The sequence below is a fragment of the Felis catus genome, chromosome X (assembly GCF_018350175.1).
Source record: "Felis catus isolate Fca126 chromosome X, F.catus_Fca126_mat1.0, whole genome shotgun sequence".
Classification (NCBI taxonomy): Eukaryota; Metazoa; Chordata; class Mammalia; order Carnivora; family Felidae; genus Felis; species Felis catus.
The window spans coordinates 34,144,940-34,169,919 of NC_058386.1; the positions used below are offsets into that span (position 1 = coordinate 34,144,940).

General features: G+C 46.6%; 1 protein-coding gene across 4 annotated transcripts in view; it reads left to right on the top strand.

Annotated features, from left to right (window-relative positions):
• The window catches only part of TSPAN7 (tetraspanin 7), a 125,777-nt gene extending 103,480 nt beyond the window's left edge, over positions 1 to 22,297 (top strand). Inside the window, exons 3-8 of one of the 4 annotated variants that reach the window (XM_004000401.6) lie at positions 2,225 to 2,299; positions 4,683 to 4,778; positions 6,369 to 6,524; positions 12,236 to 12,319; positions 20,975 to 21,050; positions 21,315 to 22,297. In XM_004000401.6, coding sequence (XP_004000450.1) covers positions 2,225 to 2,299; positions 4,683 to 4,778; positions 6,369 to 6,524; positions 12,236 to 12,319; positions 20,975 to 21,043 — 480 coding nt within the window. In that variant the 3' untranslated portion in view covers positions 21,044 to 21,050; positions 21,315 to 22,297. The remainder of the gene's footprint in view (positions 1 to 2,224; positions 2,300 to 4,682; positions 4,779 to 6,368; positions 6,525 to 12,235; positions 12,320 to 20,974; positions 21,051 to 21,314) is intronic. The other 3 variants (XM_045051321.1, XM_045051322.1, XM_045051323.1) reach the window with 3 other exon arrangements.
• Positions 22,298 to 24,980: the final 2,683 nt, after the last annotated feature.

A 24,980-nucleotide genomic window follows, 5' to 3' on the forward strand; every position in this document is an offset into this window, starting at 1 on the left:
TGGGGAGAGCTGGGATGGGAACCCAGGGATGTCTCCTTCCAAAGCCAGGACGATTTCTACTACGGTACTTTCATCTCGAGAAAACTCGCCCCCTACCACCTGTATTTAGTGTGCGCTCTTCACAGTAGGCTTTTGGCCAGGGCCTTCTGAAGGAGAAGCAGCTGTTCTCTGGAAGCTCCTAGAAACCGGGAACTTCCCAGCGACAGGAAACTGCTGATCTGGCTGATAAGAGCGGAAGTCACTTGATTAACTGTCTGTCAGTCTAGAATTTTATGGTCCTCATTTAACCTCATTAACTGCAAAACAACTGAAGATAACTATTTCCACTTTATGGAGGCCCAGATTGGCTGCCTCTTTCCTAAGAGTTAGTCCACAACAAAGCTAGGACATAAACCTATGAAGACTTCTGACTACAGAGTTGAATGTCCTTTCTCCCACCTGCCTCTGACAGTTACTTTCCCACAGGACTTTCTGGTGGATTCTAGGCCTGGTGTGAGACTCTCTCTAGAGTCAAATGTGTTTCTTATTGTATTTTATAGTAAGTTGAGAGACAGATGTCATGTCCATGGGGCGTTCTACTCATCACTGTGTTTGCTATTTTGTTTTATGTTTTTTAAAGTCTATTTATTTATTTTGAGAGAGAGAGAGAGAGACAGACAGACAGAGAACCAGCGGAGGAGGGGCGGAGAGAGAAGGGACCAAGGATCAGAAGGGGGTTCTGTGCTGACAGCAGACAGCCCGATGGAGGGCTTGAACTCATGAACCATGAGATCATGACCTGAGCCGAAGTCGGAAGCTCAACTGACTGAGCCACCCAGGCGCCCCTGTGTTTGCTAGTTTAGTGGCCATGCTTTAAGTGTACGTAGAGACTTTTGTTAATATTTGCTACAAAACTGGCATTTTAAGCCAATATTCCCTCCTTTTAACATGGGCCACTAGCTGAGAAAAATAGTTTATGATCTTATGCGCATACGTACTTTATAAGCAAGTAACATGACCATGTACAGTCGATCCAAATTCTAAAGCATCACCTAGGAGCATTCCAAACATTCCATTTTATTTTGAGATGAGAAGAAACAGATTGTAAGACATATGCCTTGTAGGAAAAGAGTCACTTCTCTTTCCTTTTATCTGCTTTTCAAAGTCACAAAAATGGAAACCCTTAATGTCTCATAAGTACCATGTAATTCATCCCTGAACTTAGGCACACGTGTGTGCACACGCACACACACTCAACTTGGAAAGTACGGGAAGCATGAAATGAGTAAGAAGCACTAAGTGTTTCGGATGCTTATGGAGAGTGTTAGTAGTACAGCTTCTTTGCTTTTTAAAGACTCTCGACTCCACACACTGTGCAGAACAAGACAGGTACGGAGCCCACCGGCCCCTGCTGTAAGTGCTACATTCAGGCACGATCACCATATCGAGGAAGAACGTTGACCTGTGTGCGTCCTGGTCTTTCTGTCAGGATGGGATTGGTACAGTCACAGAGGAAGGGGTTTGGAAGCCATTTTATTAGCTTTGCTCAAGAAAACTGGAGGGATTTGCCCACCTGAAGAGAAGCAGCAGGTTGGCACCATGGCTGTGTTCCCACATACGAAGGGCGATTGTGGAGGAGCGAGGTTGGGCTGGTGCTTCTAGCTCTTGAAAGCAGTTCTGACACCAGGGAGTAGAAGTTGCAAGGAGGCAGACTGTGGCCAGGAGAAAGAAAGCCTTTCCAGCAATTGGAACGGCGTGAAAACTGAATGGGCTGCGAGGGGCGCGTGGGTGGAGGGACTAGGCTGGGCTCACAGATGCTAGAGGAAGGGTGCATGCAGGTGCCGGCTGACCATCATGACCGAGGTGGTCTGAAGGACTCCCGGACGGGGCAGAACGGTGTCCTGCGACCTCCAGAGTACTTTCCCACTCGACGATTCCGGCATCACAAATAGTGCATACCTGAGTTATAAAAAGCCCTTCCAGATTTCTCCTGGTTGAGCCCAGTCTCCGGATGTGCTCTCCTTAGCATGTGTGGCCCAAAATGCTCGCGCATATTTAAACAGACACGTTTCTATATTGAGGCTCATGTGGGGAAATCTGGACAAGGGTATTTTTAAGCTTTTCCTAAACTTTGGGGAATATGAGGATTTGTGTGATTCCCTGTGATAAGAAGTTAGCTACCCGGAAGGAACACTCATTTCCATCCTGACGTGTCTGACTCTGTCCCTGTGTGCTTGGTTTTCAGTATGCCATGTTCCTGTCCCTGGTGTTCCTGGCTGAGCTGGTAGCTGGCATTTCAGGGTTTGTGTTTCGTCATGAGGTGAGTATACACGAAGTACAGAACTCACTAAAAGGGGCTTTGGGAGGAGGATTTCTGAAACCTCTCAGAATGTGTAAAGGGCACATATGGGCTAGCTGGCATCTCCGGTGGTATCGCTGTTTTCCAAATGTCACTTAATATGGGCTGAAATGCCAATAAAAATCTAAATGCCGCAGGAATTTCGCCAAACTCAAAACCTTAGTTGTTGATCCTCTATTTCTTGATATAGCTACTGCATGAAATGATTCTCCACCCGGTTTTAAAGCAAGTGACCTTCAAAGTAGATTAAATACTCCTTTTAAAATAGCAGCTTCAGCAAGGCCCAAGATTTCTGTGATTGCTTGGTATCCCCCAAACAGCCTGGGCTCCCCTGTCTCCTCCCCAGAGCCCTGGGGGCCACCCCCTGCCAACTGGGAGGGTAGAAACGGAGGCCAGATGCTAGGAGCCTTGTGGAAGGAGAGAAGGCAGTCGTGATCTGAAACCCCTACAGCGCTTTGTTTCTAATTCACATGTCCTATTTTAGACTTCTAAAGCTGGAGAAAAAGCATTTCGAATACTGTTTTGTGATCGTGATGTAGTTTCAAGGACACTGCTGGCTGTCTGGTATCGTGTGTGGCCATTCTCACCCATACTCTCACTGTGGCTGCTCTGTTCAGACCATGGGGAGCCGCTCAGGCAGAGCTAAGACGTCCTCATGCTGTCTGTAGCCACCGTGGTGTCGCCTTTCAGACACGTATAGTGGTGACAGGTCAGGCAGGGTAGGTGCTACGATAAAGGGCTGGTTCTGACAACCCCCTCCCCCCGCCCCGATAGGCTGTTAGCACACCCTGTAAATAACAGTAAAGCCACAAGTAGATACGCGCGTGTTAGAAAGGAAAAGAAGCGCAAGACAGAGGTGGAAAAGACAATGAGGCTGTTGAAAGTCTGGCATGATCTGTCCCAGACCCTGGTTCTGTGCTTGACCAAGTTCAGTTCCCAGTCAGCTGGCTTATGCACTTTCTGCCCCTTTCCCCTACTTGCTGTGGTTTTCCCCGTACCAGAGGTGCAATCTCAGGTGTCAAGGCTGACTTCTAGAACCCATCTTGTGCAGGTGCCGTATCTGGAATTAGATTCCCCATTCTTATTCCCAGGGGAGGTGAAACCTGATGAAGTCACGGCCTCGGCAGCCCTAGAGGTACCCCCAGTGGGTGTGCGAACCACAGATGCAGCCAAGCCCTTGCCCCCTTCCCCCCCAATATACTGCCGTGACCGGGCTCCACTAGGGTTGGGGGGGTTCTCTCAGTGGTCCCTGATACCCAGTGCCTGGGCCCCCTTATCTACCTCCCCTCGGTGCATCTGAAACACTTAAGGGAGCTGGGGGGAGGGAGATGGGTTGCAATGCCACTCTGACCACCGGGGAGGGAGATGGGTTGCAATGCCACTCTGACCACCGGCAAGTGGAAGTCTTCAAAGCGGCCCGGTTCTATTCTATGTGCACCTGCCCACAACAGACAACGCAGGTGCAGTGACATGAAAGGACACAGCCAGGTGTGGCATCCACCATGGCTCAGAAGCTCCATGTGACTAGTGCCCACTGATCTCTTCTTTATCCCATGGGCATACCGTCCAGTATTTCAGCAAGGAACATGCCTAGTCAAGAGAGCCGCCATACTTAGCCCTAAGCTTCCCAGCAGGCAGTTATTGTCATCTGCTGTCCCCCCGACTCCAGAGTCATGTGGGCAATTGGGGGAAGTCTTACCCTAAGCGTGGAGTTGCCTGGTAACACGCCTGAGACTCTACCTTCAGCAGGTTTCCAGGGGAACAGAGCTCGAAAGTTACCCCGCAGTCAAATGCGCTCGCAGAGGAGGGGAGGGGTTTTGTTAACTACTTAGTAGTAAGAAAAGTTCATATCTTTTAGCCTCTCTTTTTGGCCCCTATAAGGACAGGTAAGTGAAAGTTGGTTGTGCCCTCCCCCTGTATGTTAGAACAGGGATCTGCTTCCCATCACAGCCACAGCAGGCTTCCTGCCCTCCAGTGGCCTGTCCTTTGTTATTCTTCTGAGTAAGGGCAGGAAAAGTTATGGACAGAAGGGTGGGCATCAGTCAATTCGAAGACAGTAAGTAGAAAAAGCCAGGCCTGAGGTTGGCCGCTCACCCTCACAGCCCTCTCAGAAACTGGCCACTTCACTGGGTTCCTCTGGATTGGGGATGAGGGGAACGTTCTTTCAAATCCCTCAGCGAATTTTCTGAGGTCTTTTGTCTCAGGAAACAGGGCATTCCCTCCCTGGCCTACATTTATTCAGAGATTTTTTCAGAAGAGGTCATCTTGGGGTAGAAGTGGGCATGGACATGAGTCCATTTGGGCGGCAGTGGACCAGAACCGCACTCCCCCTTGTCTTCCATAGATCAAGGACACCTTCCTGAGGACTTACACGGACGCCATGCAGAATTACAATGGCAACGATGAGAGGAGCCGGGCGGTGGATCACGTGCAGCGCAGCGTAAGTCCCAGGGAAGGAGACTGGGCTGGCCACCGCCCGTGCCGTCAGGCCTTCGTCCTGGGGGGCTGCTGGGGGTGGGGGGCCGTCAGCCTTTTCTCTTGACTCTTGCTCTGCGGTCCTGTGTCCAAGAGTTCACACCCAGCACTGGTCCAGGAGCCAGTTATCCGGGCCATTGGTGTCAAGAGGGCCCCCTGCCTGTGGCTTGCCTTTCGTCAGTATGAATTAGGAACACCCCAAGGAAAGCTAGCTTGCCCTGAAGATCTGAAGCCTCGAAAAGGAGGCAGTGGGTGTAGGCAGCCTTGCTGAGCATTCTGGAAGTGGTGTGTATAGGCTGGGTGGAGAGCTCACATGAGCCGTGTTTACCGGCACGGGCGGTGTAGTGGGGTGGGCAGGGGGCCTAGGAGAAGCCGAGGGTCTGGCGGGAGTGGGAAGGCCCTAGGCTGCCTGATGCTTTGCAGAGGAGATGAGGAACATGGTGGTCTCGTGCCTGGAGGTGCTCAGGGGGTAGGTGCCGGTGCTCAAGCTGATGGCCCATCTGGAGCACCCGGGGAAGTTTTGGGTTTGGGGTGTTTTTTGCGTGTTTTGTTTTGTTACTTCAGAAGCAGTATTTTTTTTGTCTTTTTGGTATTTTGATAAAAATTCAAACTTAACCGAAAAGTTGCTAGAAGAATGTAAGGAACTAGCTACCTTTTACCCAGTCACTAATCCATTTCCACTTTTGCCCCATTTCCTTGAATACTCTTTATGTCTGGGGTTGGCACATCTTTTATGGAAAGGGTCATATGGTAATTAGGCTCTGAGTGTGGTACAGTCTCTGCTCTTATGGCACAGAAGCGGCCATATTGTGTAAATGGGCAGGCGTGGCTGTGTCTCAGTGAAACTTGATTTACAAAATCAGGCAGCTGGTGGGCTGTAGTTTACCAACAACAGCTCTCTCTTCCTCTGTGTACATCATTCTCCACCCTAAACCATTACTTACCAGTAGAGATCTTGTAGATCTATAAGGTCTAAAAAGAGCTTTTTAGTTTTGTTAATGTTTATTTATTTTTGCGAGAGCGTGACCACGAGAGGGGGAGGGGCAGAGAGAGAGGGAGACGGAGGATCTGAAGCGGGCTTTGCACTGACAGCGGAGTCCGGACTCATGAGCCGTGAGATCGTGACCTGAGCCGAAGTCGGCCGCTTAACCGACTGAGCCACCCAGGCACCCCTAAAAAGAGATTTTTAAAACCATTTTTGTCTCGGCTTCCCCATCAGTATCCTGATTTAGTTGATCTGTACCTTCACTAGCACCCAACTATTGATTTTGATGCTGATCCAGGCCAGAGAACCTACTGCTTTGCTTTGTGGACTTGGTAAGGAAGCCAACACAAAACGCAATCTAGGATTGACTTCCTTTTTCTCAGTCCAGTTGAGCCTCCCGGTGAATATAATAGTTAATGGAGTCTCAGCTCATCTGTACTCACCAAAGCTGTGCCTGTTCACTCAGGGCCTCGGCCCGTGTTTCTCTTCTAAACGGTGCAGGGTCGTGAGGGAGGAGACCGCTATGTCTTTGACCTGCACCCTTTGGCTCTTCCCCTCCCCCGTTAACAGCTGAGCTGCTGTGGCGTGCAGAACTACACCAACTGGAGCACCAGCCCCTACTTCCTGGAGCGCGGCATCCCCCTGAGTTGCTGCATGAACGAAACCGACTGCAATTCCCAGGATCTACACAATCTGACTGTGGCGGCCACCAAAGTTAACCAGAAGGTACACTTCCTGTCAGCCCCGACGGGATCCGTGGTGAATGTTTGGGGGAGGGCTTTTTGTTGTTGTTTCTATGGAACTGTGACAAACGGGTTAGAAATGTCGTCCAGGAGAGAGTGCGGGATCTTTCTGCGCAGCCCTTTATTGCCTGGGAGAGGCACTCGAGGCTGTCCGCTCCTGAAGGAGTGAGCTGTGAGTCAGCAAGAAGCTACCAGGCGTAGTTAGGGAGGTTTAGCTACGGTTCCTGTTCACCCTGGTGCGGATGTCAGACAGGGAATGTTGCCTTTCTTCTTTCTGGCTGTCTTTCTTCTGCTTAATCTACCTTCTAAACATGGAATTATTCACAGCTGGGTGCCACTCCTTAGCAGGAAGGGGGACTAGAGTTGACAGACAACATCTGCTCCTGCCAGGAGGGTGGCCTTTATTTTAGGGCGTTCTCGGCTCTAGGAAAAGAAATCAGCAACTCCGCTTCAACTCACTGTCAGAATCCTGACTCCCAAAGAAATCAGAGAGAGGGAGAGGGAGAGAGAGAGAGAGAGAGGAAAAGACGGGCTAAAAGAAATCTGCAAGGTAGCATGTACTAAAAATGAAGGAAATAAAATTTCAGTAGTCAGAGAAAAAAGGAAGACCAATTCTGTATCCCACTTCACAGAGAATATGATGAAGGCATGATAAAACTGTGTGAAGGGGGTCTGTGTTCTTAAATGTTTAGAGAAATTCCAGATAAAAAATATGTTTTGGTAAAACAGAAGGGAGGGGAAAAAAACGCCCTATTGTTGACTTTACCTGCTGTTCCGCAGCCATCGGGTAAATTATCTTTTCTTACTAAGATAAAATTCTGTTCTTGCAAGGTCTTCAAAACTTGATGTGATCTGGGCCAACTACTGAATAATTCATAGAAGATAGCCATGTTCTCAAGATTAGAATGTTAAGAAATGGTTCCTATATTTTACCCATTTAATGTTGGTATTTGTAGCATAAATGCTACAGAGCATTGTTGCCATTCTAGAAGCTCATTCTGTCATTCTGGGCTTATCGCTTGCTACTGGTGTCGTGAGGTTAAGATGTTCAGTACTGACTGCTTCCACTTCCTGTCTTAGCTCAGAGGACATCTGCTCCTACTGGAATTTTCTTATGCATCCAAAGCGTGAGGCTTCCTTTGCCTCTCATCAGTAAGGTGACTTCTGGTTTCCTTGTGGACATCCCCACTGAGCCCCCATAGATGTTGTTATGCTGCCATTTTACGAAGCGCCGAGCATACCCAGCTGCAGTGGACGCTCCAATTTATAAAAGATAAGAAATGCTTTTGGCTGTGAGACGTTGGCATAGCAAAGTCTCAGGAGGTCGTTTGTTGAAGCAGGCAGCCATCAACCTGGATAAAGTCTTCCATTACAGCGAAATTTCCTTTGTGAAAGGTGGAGATCTACAAGTCAGGAAGGAGCATGGGCTCTGGAGTCAGACTCCAGTTTAAATTCTGGCTCAGCCACTTGCTGGTTGTGCAGCCCCGATCGAGTGACTTACCCTTTCTCCGTCTTCTTTTTCGCATCAGTAAAAGGGAGATAATCATCCCCCCCCCCCCCCCCCACCTAGGATTGATACGAGGATTGAGTGACATAAAGTATCTAAAGCACAGTGCCTGGCCCAGAGTATAGACAAGAGAAACGTGAACTGTGATGTTAAATGTTAACTGTGACGTAAACATCACCCTGATGATGGTGAGGTCTGTCTTCCACTACACCACACCGTGTCCTTTATTAGGAAAGATACCGCAGGGCCCCGGCTGGAGGGTCTTTTGTTACTATTCAGAAGCCAGTTGAGAGCCGTAGCCTATAGTGCATCTCTGTGATCCTTAGAAAGAAAGATAGGGTAACATTTTTTCCATTTCATTGATAACCTACAAATTGACCTCACTCCCTGCCTCCCCACCCCACCTCCTGCCCCCATGCTGCTTTACGTTTTCTTGGCCACCTCAAATACCTGGAAAAGGTGCCTAATTCCTCCGACCTGGCTTTCTCCATGGAGAAAAAGTGAAAACTGAAATTTGTCTACTAAGTCTTATTAGATATTCCCATTCAATGCCCACACGAACCACTGAGATAAGTTCTTGGGTCTGAGGCTCAGATACCCCACCTGTAAGAGGCAGGAGATGGGGACGACGTGAAGATACTAATAGTAGATACTTGTAAGTGTTAGCCACCCCCCAGCTCCCTCCCCTGGGAGGCTTAACTACTGCCACATTGTAGTTCTATGGAATCCTGTTGTCTAGAATAAATATATTCTAAATCCCTGTAGATCTTTTGGTGTCTTGAACCCTGTGCTTTAATAGCACAGAAGGATGACTCTTGGCTCTTTCCTGGCAGCCTGAGAAACCTACCTTGTACAAATAATGGGCAGAGAGCAGGGGGGAGGTGAGAACAGTTAAACAGGATGTTTATTGTTTTGGGTGAGGGATGGAATTTATTTTGGTTTTGTTAGCAGGATGTTGAGATAGCTGCAGGTTCACATGGCTAAACAGCATTGACTGAGCCCCTACTCCATAGGAATTCTTGACCTTTTTTAAGAACAAGAGGAAGTGAGATGGTTATTCTGGTTGGCCGCTACTGATACACCTCTTCCCAGAACCTGCCTGGGACGAGCTGTCTACTCCTCATATCAAACATCTGCCACTGACAGCTGTTTCCCACTGGCGACTGTGTTGATTTCGACATGCTGAGAGGGCAAGCAAATGACCTATTCTGTTTCTGGATGTTTCCTAGGACACTTAGCAGGTCTCTGTAGATTTATCTCACACCTGGACCACCAGGCTTTCATTTTAGGAAATTAAAAGGGATTGTTGTGGGCGGGTAAGATCACGGTGTGGTGGGGACCATGGCGTGGGATACAAACACGGCCTGTGTTCTGATACCACAGCAGTCCTTGTGGTCTGCAGGTCTGTGCTGAGATCTGGAGGATGGGCCTGTGGGTCCATGTGGTGAGTAACGGAGATGAGTCTAGAGATGGAAAGCATTTATTTCTGCCTTGCCCTTACACTGTGGAGACAACAACAAAAAAAGCGAAATCAGTTCCATCCTTCTCATTTTAAGTAACCCTCCCTCTGATAGGCTTCATTAATTTGCTTTCTTCTGTGGAGTGAAAAACCATGTGAGAACTTTTCTTCTAGAATAGTACTCCTCAAGCTTTAAAGGGCATATGAAACATCTGGAGATATTGGTCACATTCATTAAAATTCATTAAAAATGAATAACCTGGGGATTTGGCAGCTTCTGGAGTCTGGAGCGAGACCTCAGATTCTGCATTTCTAGCAAACTCTCAGGTGATGGTTGCTGTTGCTGCCCCTGGAAGAGCCCTACTTTGAGAAGCCAGGTTTGGAGAGAACGATTTTGTCACTATTGCCCTAATGGCGGGAACCTCATTTTTCTGGTTTCACTTGCTGATGTGGCGTGGGCTTATCAAAAATGTGATTGATTGTGGAATCTCCTACAACAGAATAGAAATCATGCATTAGCAAAATGCAGAATCCAAGTTCATAGGAAAAATATCTATGCCAAAATATATTGCAGAGTAAGAAACTCACCCACCTTGCTTCTCTCTGGTTTGTATGGTTGGGTTTGTGTTTTCATATTTTGAGCTGACCTAACACTGGTGTTGGGCTGAACTTCATTCCTCCACCCGACCGTCACTGGCCTGGAGAAGATACGGTCATGACGGCCACCTCAGCAAAGCTCTGTCTTAGTTGCTACCATTTGGCAAAGTGTTCAAATATCCATCTCTCTTCTTTTCTCGCCTTGAATTATTTCTAACCCAACCTGTTCTCCCTTCCACCACCTTTTGAAAAGTAGTTTGGTTTTATACTTTCACTAGTAAAAATGAAATCAGCAAGCAATCTTCTACAATAAAGAGAGAATCAATTTGCAGAACTCCTCATAAGCAGTCATATATCTCCTTTCCCACCCGCCCCCAGCCGTCAAATTTGCGTCAGCTAACCAAGAAGTGTAGTTTTCCCATTGCATCGAAAACGTGTCAAGGGCACCGGGGTGGCTCAGTCAGTTAAGAGTCCGACTTCAGCTCAGGTCATGATCTGACGGTTCATAGGTTTGAGCCCCGCGTCGGGCTCTGTGCTGTCAACACAGCTCTTGTCCCCCTCTCTCTTCCCCTCGCTGGCTGGCTCTCTCTCTCTCTAAAAAATAAATACACATAAAAAAAGGAAACATGTTAAAGCACTGCTGCTACGTTAATGTACTTCTCTGCAGACAGACTAAGGCTACATAAAATATCACTCATTAGAAGGTACAGCATTGGTAGAATTTTCGTAAGTTACGAGAAATATTACAGTGTTAAATTTTGAGTTTAAATATGGGAGACGTGTTTTTTTTTGTGTTCTTCAGATATTATTACAATTTAGTGTGTCTTTCTTGATAAGCAAGAATCCTTTTTCCCCCTTTTGAAATCAATGTCTTGATTTTTGCAGACTTTAGACATTTAAGTAGAAGCCCTCTCTCAGAAAACTGGAAAAAGACCATGTCTTCTGAGTCTGTTATGTCAGTTCAGAAATCTAGGTTGATGTGGTCCAGTTTCAAATAAATATACACACACGCATGCATGCACACGGGCACACGCACACACAGAGTTCAACCTGTTGGGTACTTAACAGGAAGAGTCCACTTTTGCCTTTGCATTATGGGCGATACACAAACTGTGGTGCTTGCTACCTAGACTAGGTTGATAAAATGTAATCCTGAAAAACAACAGTGAAAAAACTTGTTCAGCAACATTGTTGAACTCCAACCAGATCGTTTATTTTAAAGAAAGGTGATTCACATTATCAGTATCAAACTACCATTGAAATTGGTAAAACTTGTGTTGGTTTGAATCACGTTTGAAGATTTCATAGTACGTTATGGGGAAATTCACTTCATTTTATGGATAAAGTCAACTGACTCCAGAAATGGGAAGTGACTTGTCCAAGGTCACATAGTAAATTTGTGGAAAAGAGGACTTTCAGACATAGGTTTTTTTCCCTGTTTTAAAAAAAATAAAATAATGATCTCCTTAGGAAGAACCCCAAAACACCATAAAGGTGGCAGGCATTCAAACACCTTCTCTAACCAGATGATTTCACTTTATTTTTCTGAGATGTTGTCATTTGTTGTCAAAATGCTAGTAACTATGTTTGTGATGCTGAGTCTTTCCGTGCAAGGATGTGGAATGCCTTTGTATCCTTCGAGTCTGCTTCCCTACCTCTACACCATTTGCCTCATAGATCTTACAGATTTCCTGCTATATTTAATCCTACTACGGAAACATTTCTGGCTGAAAGAATATATCTGGGACTGGCTTTAAAATAATCCAGCCAGGGGAGGAGAGGTGAGGAGCTCTAAATGAAACAAGATTGGCCACATGTTAATTGCGAGGTTAGAGAAGGAGTTACTTCGGGGTTCACTGTACTACTCTCTGTGCCTTTCTGTATGTTTGGAATTTTTCTGATTTTTTTTTAAGTTTGAAAAGAATGCTAATGAGAGTTCCTAGGGTGAGTTGCAGTTGTACTTGCTGACTGCGGGGTCAGAATGTTTGCTGGGAGTGTCGCAAGTTAACACAGCCCAGTCTGGCCTGGGTAAAACACATCTCTGAGGCCACCGCGCTCTCTCTCTCTCTCTCTCTCTCTCTCTCTCTCTGTCTCTCTCTCTCTGTCTCTCTCTCTGTCTCTCTGTTTGCAGGGTTGTTACGATCTGGTGACCAGTTTCATGGAGACAAACATGGGGATCATCGCTGGAGTGGCTTTTGGAATCGCGTTCTCCCAGGTAGCCTGCGTCATTGTGCGGTCAGGCCTGTCCTTCCCCAGCCTCCTGCCCTGGCCTCCCTCCCTGGTCTCCGGATTCCCCTCCTGCCTCCCTGTTCCTTGGGGAAGGCTGATAGATGGGGTCAGAGCTCCTTGCTCATTAGTCCTCAGGTCATCTGTTTATTGATTTTCCTTTTTCAACTTAAATGAAGTTTTGCCATCAAGGGAATATCGGTTACAGTTCAACTAATGACTAGCTCCAGAAAACAACTTGCTTCTTCTGTAGGTCAAATGGAGGTTAACTGAACAAAGTGCTGGCTTAATTGGAGCATAAACAACTCCAAGCATCAAATGGCTGATCTGGATTTGGGGGAGGCTTTTTTTTCCTGGTTGACCTGTCCCGGTTTTGTTCTTAGTTCCTGTCGATTATGCACGAGACGTCTCCTTTTCCAGAAAGTCTACATTTAGCAAACTTCATCTTTGTGATCATTGTTTTACTCCTAAGGACTATTGGTTCTTAGAGGAAACTGAATTTTTGTATATTAAATTTTATATCCCTATATCCCCACCCAGTGTCTATAAAATAGTAGGGGAACTAATTCTGCACATGAAGTGAACAACACATACTCAAGGATGGAACAAGATTAAACTAAATCTAAAAATCTAAATCTAAAAAATTTGGCCCTCCTCCACAGGCCTCTGATCTTGCAGCCAATGATACATTGTTGCTATGATATTGCTATGGGTAGAAGGATTGGCATGTATACTCAACAACCAAATGAAAACTTTATGTATGTTTAACTCGGAATTTTTTCAGACCAACAGATCGTTTTTCTAACAAAGCCTAATTAATGTTCTCTCTCTCAGTCCTGTCTCCACCACTCTAATTTCCCCTGCCTGAATTCAATATTGGCTCTCTCCGACTATGCTTCCCTCTTCCCGACGCCCCCATACCTCCTTCCTTCCTGCCTCATAATGCAAATGTACTTTTTTTAGCCAAGTTTGTCCTTAAGACTTTTTTTTTTAATTTATTTTGAGAGAGATGGCAAGAGTGGGGAAGGGGCAGAGAGAGAGAGACAGAGAATCCCAAGCAGGCTCCGTGCTGTCAGCACAGAGCCCCACACCGGGCTCGATCTTACAAACTGTGAGATCATGACCTGAGCCAAAATCAAGAGACGCTCAACCAACTGAAGCATCCAGGCACCCCCATCCTTAAAACTTTGTAATTGAAATATGGCACATATAGAAAAATGCATTAATTATAGATGTGCAACTTAATAAATTAGCACAAAATGAACACACCTTTATGTTACACCTGTGTAACCTTCACTTAGATCAAAGACTAGAACATTGCCCTAGTAGTTTTTGCAAAGAGAGGGTTTAGGCTCAGGTGTGTCGAAAAGCTTTTCTTCCTCAGTGGTTACAAAATCCCGTGTGACATTTTATGTCACAAGAGCGTGTGGAATCATCCAACAGGAGTGTGTGCTCCTTCCAGCAGTTTTAAAATTCTTTTACCACACTTCGTTTTTTGTAGCTCAGGAAATGAATTAAACCCTCAACACACCAACACACAGACACAGAGTGACACCACAAACAGTGCCAATGCGTCTCCAAAGACGTTTCGCAGAAAGTTGCTGCCCCGCCCTTTCTTCCGATTGCTATCATACTTGAGTAGTAACACTTCAGTGACGTATCTGTAATGGCCAGGGGACATTGTAGAGGCTCCAGGACATCATGTCCGATATAGTTGTGCAAGGTGCACTTGAGAGCTTGCACGTCCAGTTTACCACATGTATATGTGCTGTCAGGTTAACGCCTCCGACAGGCCAGGCTTGTGCTTGGTGACTGAGGACAGCTGTCCCGTTGGAAGAAGGGATATAGGTCTCCCCTAATGGCTATCCTAGAACCGTAAAGGAACATGATGTCAGTATTCTCCATGGGGAGAAGAGAGCATCACAGAGCCTGGAATCTCATGGAGAAAACCTATCATCCAAGAATATTACTGCGTAGCCATGAGGGGGCACAGGGGATTCTCCTATTTTCATTAGTGAGGTGAACCAAGTCATGAAGGATCTGATTAAGACCTCGCTTCCACTTCAATCTCATGCTTCCCTGTGGAGGGGTGTGTGGGGATTTATGCTTTAGACCAATTGCCTGATGAGCATTAAGCTGTCTGCACTAACCTTGAAGAAATCCCCAACGTGGGGATGGTCGAGTTTGTTCTGTGGCCCTCTAGGGCAGTGAGAGAGGGGCCGAAGCCCCTCAAGGAACCCCCAAACAAACTCTCTGCAGGGATTCTAGGTCTCATCAAGGTCCCACATAGTGGTTGGGATGAGAAAACAAAACACAAAGCCCGGTGGCCTTGCATAGCTAATACCATCCACCTACATGACCAGACAGGTGCAGTGGTACAAGACTTGGGACCTGCCATGCTCAACTTGGGGCAGGGAGAAGAAGAGCCATCGCTGGCTTTCACTAGCCTGATGTGCTAGCAGCTGCAGTTTTTAATGGTGCCAGCAGTCTCGGGGCTCCTGGAAGCTGGAGTTGGCTTCCAGGTACCAGTAGATCCATCCACGGCCTCTCTGGAACAGTGGTGGCCACTTACTAGATGCCTATTCAGGTAGAACCAGCAATACTGACTCTAGTCAACAACCCAGAACGGAAGCTTTAGCCACAAGTGTTCAAAATTTTGAAGATCAACGCCAGAGTAAAACTCAGCAAATGTTGGCTCGTTTAGATGAATCAGTCATGTCAGCCTATGTCTTGGCCCTCCTATACTAATGGAAGTTCTACTGAGTAGAGGCCAAAGTAGGTAGGAAAGAACAGAGCATGCTCTCATGTGCTTGCCGGCTCTCTCTCTCTCTCTCTGTCTTCCCCTTTCCTCACCTGCCCTCTACCTGCTCCTTGCCCTTTTCCTCACCTGCTCTTGTGACATCCATCATTCTCATCTGTCGGGACAAACTGGCCTTGCCCATCTGTTGTGTCAGAAATTAAAGGTGGTATAAAGTACAAGGAAAACTAAGCCAAGTCTAGCCTTTTAATACACTGTGCAAACTTTGTCCCGTTAGCCACGTTAGCTAACTTAAAGCCCTTGAGTTCTGTTTGTGGACAGCAGGAATTGGGCAGGCATTTGAGGCTTCTCTCCACAAACTTCCATTGCCTGAGCCCTCTCAAGGGAAAGCCCGCTTGTCTGGACTGGACGGACAGGTCCCACTGCCCTAGAAATTTGTAGCAGGAGATTGGAGTGTTTTGAGAGGGTATCTCCTCCCTGCATCTTTGAAAGCTTCTCTTTTACTCAAGAGAGCTTGGAGAGACACACACTCAAGCAGAATGTATGTGCATATTTGTGCACGAGAGAGGAGAGAGACAGGGAGAGATAGAGCGAGAGAGAAACGGAGGGAACAAAACTGAGAATATCACCTCCCCTGCTCCTAACATGGCCTGGAAGCCAAAGGTGAGGGTGTCTGGGTCTGGACACTTACTCCATTTGTGACGCCCCTTCCCACCTTGTTTGGCTTTCTGCTGTGTGTTGCAGGGGAGAAGTGGTAACGCTTCTGCATCCAATGTAAATAGACACAGGGCTTCACTAGGCTGGATTAATTCTCCACATCACAAGATGTTACAGTCCTGAGTGGGGCCGGTAGAGGCGTTTTCCAGAAGGGGGGAGACTTGAATGGCTTGCTTGAGATTAGGCTGCTCTTCTAGATCCAGGATTATAATTCTGACTTCTCTAGCTGGCCTGCTATGTCAAATCTTCGGGCCAAAGATCCCTCTTGTTCTTGCCTCAGGTGTGGCACCTAAGGGAAACTCGTTGTGTGCTTTCATAATGCAAGGGTTTGAGTCTGTGGGATTGAAAGCAAGAAGGTACTCCTCACAAAATACAGATCCTCCTCCTACCCATCCATGCTCTGACCCTCACCCCTGCAGAGCCTCCCCCAGGGCCCATAGGCTGCTGGGATGATTCATTATGAACCAGGATTTCTTTTCTGGGACCTGTTGACCTCTCCCATGTAGAGGGCAGGACAAAGCTGTTGATAGCCTGGATGACACATGGCCAAAGAAAGTTAATGGAGCTATTTACTTACTCCTCTTTCAGGGCCTGAGATGGTCCCAGATAGCATTTGTACAGTTTTGTGTCAAACCAGATTCCTTGGCACTTTCCCAAAGACTTGGAAGTTCTATTTAGTTTCCCACTGAAGTCATTAGCGTAAAATCTCCACAGGCATTATAAAGATCTAAGTTTTTGATCTATTGCTTGTCACTTTCTTATTAAGAAACTTTCTTATTAAGAAAGTTGCCTTGGGCACCTGGGTGGCTCAATTGCTTCAGTGTCCGACTTCGGCTCAGGCCACCATCTCGCAGTTCGTGGGTTTGGGCCCAGCATCAAGCTCTGTGCTGACAGCTCGGACCCTGGAGCCCGCCTCGGATTCTGTGTCTCCCTCTGTCTCTGCCCCTCTCCTGCTCACACTCTGTCTCTCCCTCTCTCTCAAAAATAAACATTAAAAAAAAGTTGCCTTTACAACTTTGCCATCCTCCCTCCGCCCCTCAGCTATCAGGTCTTGGGCCACATTTGGTTCCCATGGTGATGGCAGGGAGGACGCCCTTGGCCTATCTCCTCTTACATCGCTTGCCTTTGCTGACATGGGCAACCCACCCCCCAGCCCCTCTCTCCCACCTCTAGGAATGTGCCCTGTTGCTGTGATTTGCAGAGCCCCAGTGATGCAATCCACGTCCCTAGAGCTTTGCGGCACCCAGGCCGCTCAGCCATCTATGTGAGAGCGCCTTGAGAAAGCCTGGAGTCACCCTTTTGTTAAGTAGAGGGCCTTTCTTCTCTCTCCCCCCTCCCTAGTTTCTCGGTTCTTGAAGCAGCAGAACCTCCCAGAGGTTTTCATGACCCAAAAGAAAGTAGAATACAGTACCGACAAGGCAGAGAGTGGGAAAAATAAAAGGTTACCTCCAAAAATTAGACAGAGACTAAAACTCCATAGGCTGTATGATATTAGGCATTTCACCAGCCACAAGAATGGCGAGTGGTGGTTCTGGGGTCTCCGTCCTGAGGGGTTTCCAGCATAAGAGACCAGGTCTTTTCTGCCTCCGTCTGGGGTTTAAAGCAGGAGTCTGTCCAAATGCCTACGTACTGCATCCTTAATACATATGAGCAGTGTGGTCCTCAAAGGCAGCCTGGAACCCCACAGAACATACCTCTGCTCTTTGAGGTGCTTTTTACATATATCTAACCTGAGAAAAAGTATCATCTAAATAAGGATGGACTTCTCCGTCTAGTGGCAAGCAAGCATTTGTCCTCCCCCTGAGTCTTCCATGACTTTGGCTGAACAGGCTTTCTGTTATGTACCCCCCAAATCATTTGGTAATAGCTGCTATTAAGTGTAGGATGCTTCCCCCCAAACCCTGACTTTCCCTTAATTGGTACTTATGGAGGTGAGAGATCAAAGTTTCTTGCAAATATGATTAAAAATGCAGTAGCAAATTTAAAATCAGTAACTCCAGGGCTGCCTGGGTGGCTCAGTCAGTTGAGCGTCTGACTTTGGCTCAGGTCATGATCTCACAGTTCTTGAGTTCAAGCCCCATACTGGGCTCTGTGCTGACAGCTCAGGGCCTGGAGCCTGATTCGGATTCTGTGTCTCCCTCTCTTTCTGCCTCTTCTCTACTTGTGTGCGCTCTCTCTCTCTCTCTCTCTCTCTCTCTCTCTCTGTGTCTCTGTCTCTGTCTCTCATAAATAATAAATGAATTAACTTAAAAATAATAATTTTTAGAATCTGTCTTTTTCCATGGGCAAACAGGAAGGTGTGTTTATGCCCCAGAAATATACACTAAAGTAAGTTTAAAAGCAAGTAGCTTTTATTTGTGCCAATATTTTTAAAAGTTACTGTTTCTGTGAGAAGGTATGTCCAGTGCTTAAGAATGATGCCGTTCCCGTTCTGGAAAGAAAAAAAAGTGGAGGCACATGCTCTATTTCCTTGAAATCAGAGATTTTGGATACAAGCAATACTTAAACACTCTAAAGAGATTTCGGGCTGTACGGCTCATGAATTGCCACAGAGGCCAGGAGCGTCGGAAAGTACTGAATTCTAGCAGCGTTGCAAACCATGAAGCATAATGGTAACTATCGTGTTTCAAGCACACATGAGCTCAACGAGAAAACACGAAACTGATAAGCTTCCCAAAGAAAGAAGAGTTTAGGAACTCGAAATCAAATGAGGAGATGCCCACTGAAAGCCCTCTCTCTCTGAAGTTTGCAAAATGAAGCAGAAAAGAACCCCCAGTAATGTGAGACGGAGGAGGTATTCTGGAAAGGACAGGGTCTAGGCTGAGCTGTAGGGGTGGGGGACAAGGAAAGGGGCTGTCCTCCTCCAGGGGAACAGGTGGAGCTCAATGTGAGTTACCAGTGTGGTTTGGGGGAACATTCTTTCTCCTCCCCTGAGCCCGTTGTTTTATCTGGAATGTTGGGATGGTAACATTGTACAGGGAGGTGGGAAGGGTTAGAGAGCTGGATATACTCGAATATGCTATTCCTCTAATGCTCCCATGTTTTTTTGGCAGAAATCTGGGTTTTAAACATTCCCACTATGTTCTGGCATGGCAGTGGTCCTGGAAAATGGCAGTTGTAATGAAAAGGGACGAGCTACGAGGTTCAAAGTCCTTACAGTCATGGGGGGGTGGTGTTTAATGTGTCACTTGCCATAGAATTCTCGAGGGTACAGCCACGGTTCCTTTGGTGGTTTGGTGCCATGTGCACAGGACTGTGTATCTTGTGGCACAAAATGAGGTCGGCCAGAGCCTTGGTAGGAGGGAGGGCGAGCCCAATAAGGTGGTGGTTGTTCCTTACCTGACAGAGGCTATAGTTTTTATATTTCACAGCATGGTTTTACTTTTGAAAAGGAAGATAAGAATCTAAGATTTCAGCAAGAGAGGTAGCCAGATGGACGGGAACCTGAACGGGTGGGTGGAAAGCCAACAGAACAGAGGTCAACACTGGGACCTGGTGTGGGCTGCACGTGTTCCGCCTGTAAGAGAAGGGCAACTACCTGGACTGCGCTGAGTGCTTCTCTCACCCAGAAGCCTTGTTTAAACACAAAGTCTTTATCCTTTAAGTTTATTGATTCTGAGAGGGAGGGGTAGAGAGCGAATCCCAAGCAGGCTCCTCACTGACAGCACGGCATTCGATGCGGGGCTCAAACCCACGAACCGGGAGATCATGACCTGAGCCGAAACCGAGAGTCGGAGACACTTAACCAACTGAGCCAGCCAGGGGCCCCTTAAACACCACTTCTGGGCCCCACGCCTCAGAGTGTGGTCCCACACGTCTGACGTGAGGCCCTGAGAATTTGCATTTCTGACAGGGTTCCGCGGCATGCTGATGCTGCTGTCCTGGGGCCACACTTGGAGTGACACTGCGCCAGATTATCTGTAAAGGTCATTCCCACCTTTGATCCAGTAAAAAAAAAAAAAAAAAAAAGGCCAATTGCTTAAGGAGAAGGGACTCCATGTGGCCAAGAGAAGCTGCAGGCCTCTTATCTCAAGTGCACAGTCAGGTTCCTGTCCAAAGAATGCTGATCCTCCAGAGTCAGGAATGAGAATTTTGGTTTCCAATAAGCAGAACAGACGTGCTTGAGGATGTTTTGATGGTGTCACAGCAGCTTTTATCAGATCCACCTGTGCTACTGAAGTCAAAGTCTTGTGAGGAGGTGGGGATATCCTGCTCTCTGTTGTTCCAGAGCCCCTAAAACCTAGGAGTTGGGCCTTCAGTGTGGATGGGCTCGTTTAGGCCTAAAATATCTACACGGTTAGAGACAAAGAGAAAACCCTGATTTCCCCTTCCCCTCCCTAACACCTCCCTCTCACGAGCCATGACTTTCTTACTGGCAAACTCACCTGGTCAAGAAGAGTGTCTCCTTGTCTCAAGGAAAGAACTGTGCTCGCGTCAGCCAGGTATGGCTGAGGGGGCATACCACGTTGAGATCTCTTCCCAGTGCATGTGTTTACAGCTTTGAATTAAATGTTGGCCTTTTTGTTAAGACCTCACGGATTCCGTGGTCCTTCAGTGTTTTCACTACGCTCCTAACACGGGAACAAATTTAAATACTGCTTATGTGTCAAAAGTTGCTTTCAAGCGGCCAGAGCAAGCTGCAGTGGGACCTTATGGCCAGTTCTAGAGCCTCCAGCTGTCCTGCCTGAGCAGCGAGACTCCCGAAGTCTTCGACCCCACTGTTGAGATCACCTCTGATCTTTTTCTCTAGTGCTCTTTTCCTCACTCACATGCAAAAACCCTCAGTTGTCAAAAATTACATCCAGGGGTGGAGCCCGTGGGTGGCTCAGTTAAGCGTCTGACTCTTGCTTTCAGCTCAGGTCATGATCTCACGGGTTCGTGAGTTCGAGCCCCAAGTGGGAATGTGCGCCGACAGTGTGGAGCCTGCTTGGGATTCTCTCTCTCTCTCTCTCTCTCTCTCTCTCTCTCTCTCTCTCTCTCTCCCCTTCCCTCCCTCCCTCTCTGCCCCGTCCCCACTCATGCGCACACACGCCTGTTCGCGCGTGCGCTCTCTCTCTCTCTCTCTCGCAAAATAAGCGAACGTTTAAAAAATATCACATCTAGAGGGTCATAGGCGTGTGTCGTTCAGTGACTTGAGACTCTGGTCTTCGTTTCTCGTTCTGGCACCAGCTGATCGGCATGCTGCTGGCCTGCTGTCTGTCCCGGTTCATCACGGCCAACCAGTATGAGATGGTGTAAGGAGAAGGTGAGTGGATGCGGGGAGCGTTCAGTTTCGGGGTTCTCCCTTTGGGGCACATACTACCCTTCAAAGGGGCAAGGGTACCGCCTGGCCACTTAACTACTTGCTCGCTGGGGCACCTGTGCGTGTGCTGAAACCTCGTTTCCGTGGTGCTGGGGAGGAGATGCGGTCACTGCTCTTGTGCAAAATGTAGTGCCCTTTTCAGCCTGTCACCTTCTTTTCAGTCCTTATTAATGGTGAGGCACTCACATATTTTCATTTCTCTCATAGTCTTTCAAGAACGATGGCCTAAGAGACCTGTTTTAAAAAGGAACCACGGCAATCTTTGAAAGACTTGCAAAGGATGTCAGAGCACAGTGCATAACACACCTGTCCCGCGCTCCCTAACCCCCCACCCAGCGTGCAACTGACCCGCCCACACAGTCTCTGCTCCGCCTTCCAGCCCGCATCATGTGTAGCGTTCCGTTTTGTGAAGCCCCGTGTGCCAGAGTGTAGCCAGGTTCCCTGCATCCGGTCCTAGCGGACCCCACCTGAGGCCCCGTGCGCACCAGATCCTCCATCTGTACTTGGTCCGACTGCAGCTCATTGTAGGTGACTGGTCATCCCACCATCACTGGCCCGGCCGGGCCCTGCATGTAGTGTGGAAGGCTCCCGCTAGCCCTTCATCCTGATCGATAAACGCCATACCGCTTGATGTAGATAAGCAGCTAGCTAGCTGTTCTTCCGGCTTAACCTCCTTTGGTTTGGTTTTCCCTTTACTAAGGCTCTTACTACCTTCTTCAGGCTGCCTAGGATATGTAAAGAGATACATCAGTAATTGTCCATGCGGAGAAAAAAAAGCATGCGTCACGCACGAAGGGAACTGCTGAGCGTTAGGTGGCCTCCTCCTTGCTCATTATTGTTACATGCCTGGGTATGTGTAGACAGTTTAGTGCACCTCTGCCTCTCGGTTGAAACCTGTATAATCCTGTTACCAAGCCGTATTGTTACTTCCTGTGAAGGAAATATTACTTCTGTTTCTCCCCAATTAATTGCTATTGTGTTATTTTACTTCTGTATTTTTTCTTTGCATTGACATTACAGACATCGAGGACCTCATCGAATCAATTTAAAAATGAGTGTGAAGGGGGAACAAAGTCAAAATATTTTTAGAAGACCTTCAGAAACAATGCCTCTGTCTAGCATGCCAACAAGAATGCATTGATATTGTGAAACATTTGTGATACATGTATTAATAAATAGAATCACTACAACTTGCCTTGTTTTGTTCTTTGGTTGTTGTGTAAGTTTCTAAACACGTATTTCTATTTCATCTTGTTCCACGGGGGATTGGAGGAGGACCGCCTTCCACGCTGACACACGGCTCCACGCATGCTCTCACCCTACCGAAACAGCCTCGGGCAGTGTCAAAGCTGAAGGGTTAGGTTTTTTTTATGGACACTTCAGGAACTTAAAACATTTATCATGAACAGGATGTATTACTGTTGGCCGCAAAAAATAGATGCTTCGCATTATTTCAGGCTAGAGGCAGAAAGATTTCAGCGGTTTTCAAAAGTCTGAATGTCATTAAAACAAACCAACAAAAAAAGGAAATGAGCATCGATTCTCTCCTTTGTTGTTTCTAATGAGCGTGTATTTTTCCCTTACTTTTTTCTCCTGTGGATTGAAGGAAGATAGTCTAGAGAAGAAATGACATCATACCATGCTGTCATCCCCATGCCCTGCTTTATACTAAAGTATGGAATCCTTATACTTGGTTAAAAGAACGTTTTAGCAATAGGTACAGCATATGTTATCTGCGATCTGTATTTTCCTCCTGATGAGTCCCCTTAGGGGAAAAAAAAACTAGTAAAATATATATTGACCCCAAAAAAGTAGATCTAAAAAGCCCCCTCTTCTCTGTAGAACAACCTGTAATGAGGACAGAGATGGCATTCTACCCATATGCATTTATTAGCCTGAACATACATCGGTGCTTACAAAGGGCACTGCCCCACACCTTCAGATAGTTCATCTTCAAAAGATCAACATTTTTAGGGTCACCTGGGTGGCTCAGTCGGTTAAGCGTCAGACTTCAGCTCAGCTCATCATCTCATGGTTTGTGGGTTCGAGCCCTGCATTGGGCTCTGTGCTGACAGCCCAGAGCCCTGGAGCCTGCTTGGGATTCTTTGTCTCCCTCTCTCTCTTCCCCTCCCCTGCTCACACTCTGTCTTTCTCTCTCTCTCTCAAAAATCAATAAACATTGGGGCGCCTGGGTGGCTCAGTCGGTTGAGCATCTGACTAAAGCTCAGGTCATGATCTCACAGTTTGTGGGTTCGAGCCCCGCATCGGGCTCTGTGCTGACAGCTCAGAGGCTGGAGCCTGCTTTGGATTCTGTGTCTCCCTCTCTCTCTGCCCCTCCCCCACTCACACTGTCTCTCTCTCTCTCTCTCTCTCTCTCTCTCTCTCTCTCTCTTTCAAAAATTAATAAAAGTTAAAAAAAAATTTTAAAGGTCAACATTTTGAGACATTTAAGGTCTTTCTGAGAGTTTCTTTGGGTTTTTCTCTAACTTTTTGTGTTGTATCTGAGCTCATTAATATGTGCTAAAAAAAAAAGTGCTGCTTTAGTTCCTTCAGTTTTGGTTTGCAATTTTGGTTGTATTTTATTCTAGACATTTTGCAGTTTTCTTTAGGATTTATGCACTGAATCATACAGGAATTGTTTTGTTTTCTAACTTTCCAAATGTGTAGAGTTTGAGGCTGCATTTTTGTTCAAAACAACTTGGTTTGTGAGATAAAGAGTCTCTGTTATTTGCTGAGGCTTGCTTTGTGCCCTGGTATGTGGTTCCAGTTTGTTCTGTGTGTGCTTGAAAGGGATGTATATTTTCTGATTATAGGGTGCAGAGTTTGAGTAAGGTTGTAAATATATTCAAGTAGTAAATTTTAGGACTGTTCAAATTATCTGCGTTCTTAGGAATATTTTGTCCATTTGACCTATTGGGTTCTGAGGACGATGCCCTAAAATCCTCCACCGTGACTGTGGATTTTGTCGATTTTTGCTTCATGTATTTTTAAGCTATATTGTTAGGGACATGCAAGTTCATGATTATGTCTCATTGATGAATTATTTCCTTTGTCATTATCAACTGACCCTCTTTATCCCTAATTATGATTTTTTTCTTTTAAAGTTCATTTTGGCTGACGATTACAAATGTTAAGATTACTTTTCTTTTGATGAATATTTGCAAGGCTATTGCTCCAGACCCCTCTGCTTCCAGCCCTTTCTGTGTCATATTTCAGATGCATCTCTTAAACAGCATGTAGCTGCATATTTTCTTCTTTGGCTCAATATGAGAAAGTCTCAACCGAAAAGCTTAATCCAGTTATGGATTGTGATTATGGGTATACAGGATTTAGTTTTATTTCTAGCACATTTGTTTCCTGTCTACATTTCTTTCTTGTTTCTCTTCCCTGCCTCTTTTTTTTTTTTTTTTTTTTTTTTGGAAACTATACGTTATATTTATTCTTTTAGTGGTTAATCTTAATTTCTTTTTTTTTAATTTTTTTTAACGTTTATTTATTTTTGAGATAGAGAGAGAGACAGAGCATGAATGGGGGAGGGTCAGAGAGAGGGAGACACAGAATCCGAAACAGGCTCCAGGCTCTGAGCTGTCAGCACAGAGCCTGACGCGGGGCTCGAAATCACAAACCGCGAGATCATGACCTGGGCCGAAGTCGGCCGCCCAACCGACTGAGCCACCCAGGTGCCCCAATCTTAATTTCTTAATGTGTGTACTTGAAATATAAAGCTTTTTTAATTTTTTTTAATGTTTATTGATATTTGAGAGAGAAGGAGACAGAGCACAAGTGGGGGAGGGGCAGAGAGATGGAGACAGAATCCAAAGCAGGCTCTGAGCATCTAGCTGTGAGCTGTCAGTGCAGAGCCCAACACAGGGC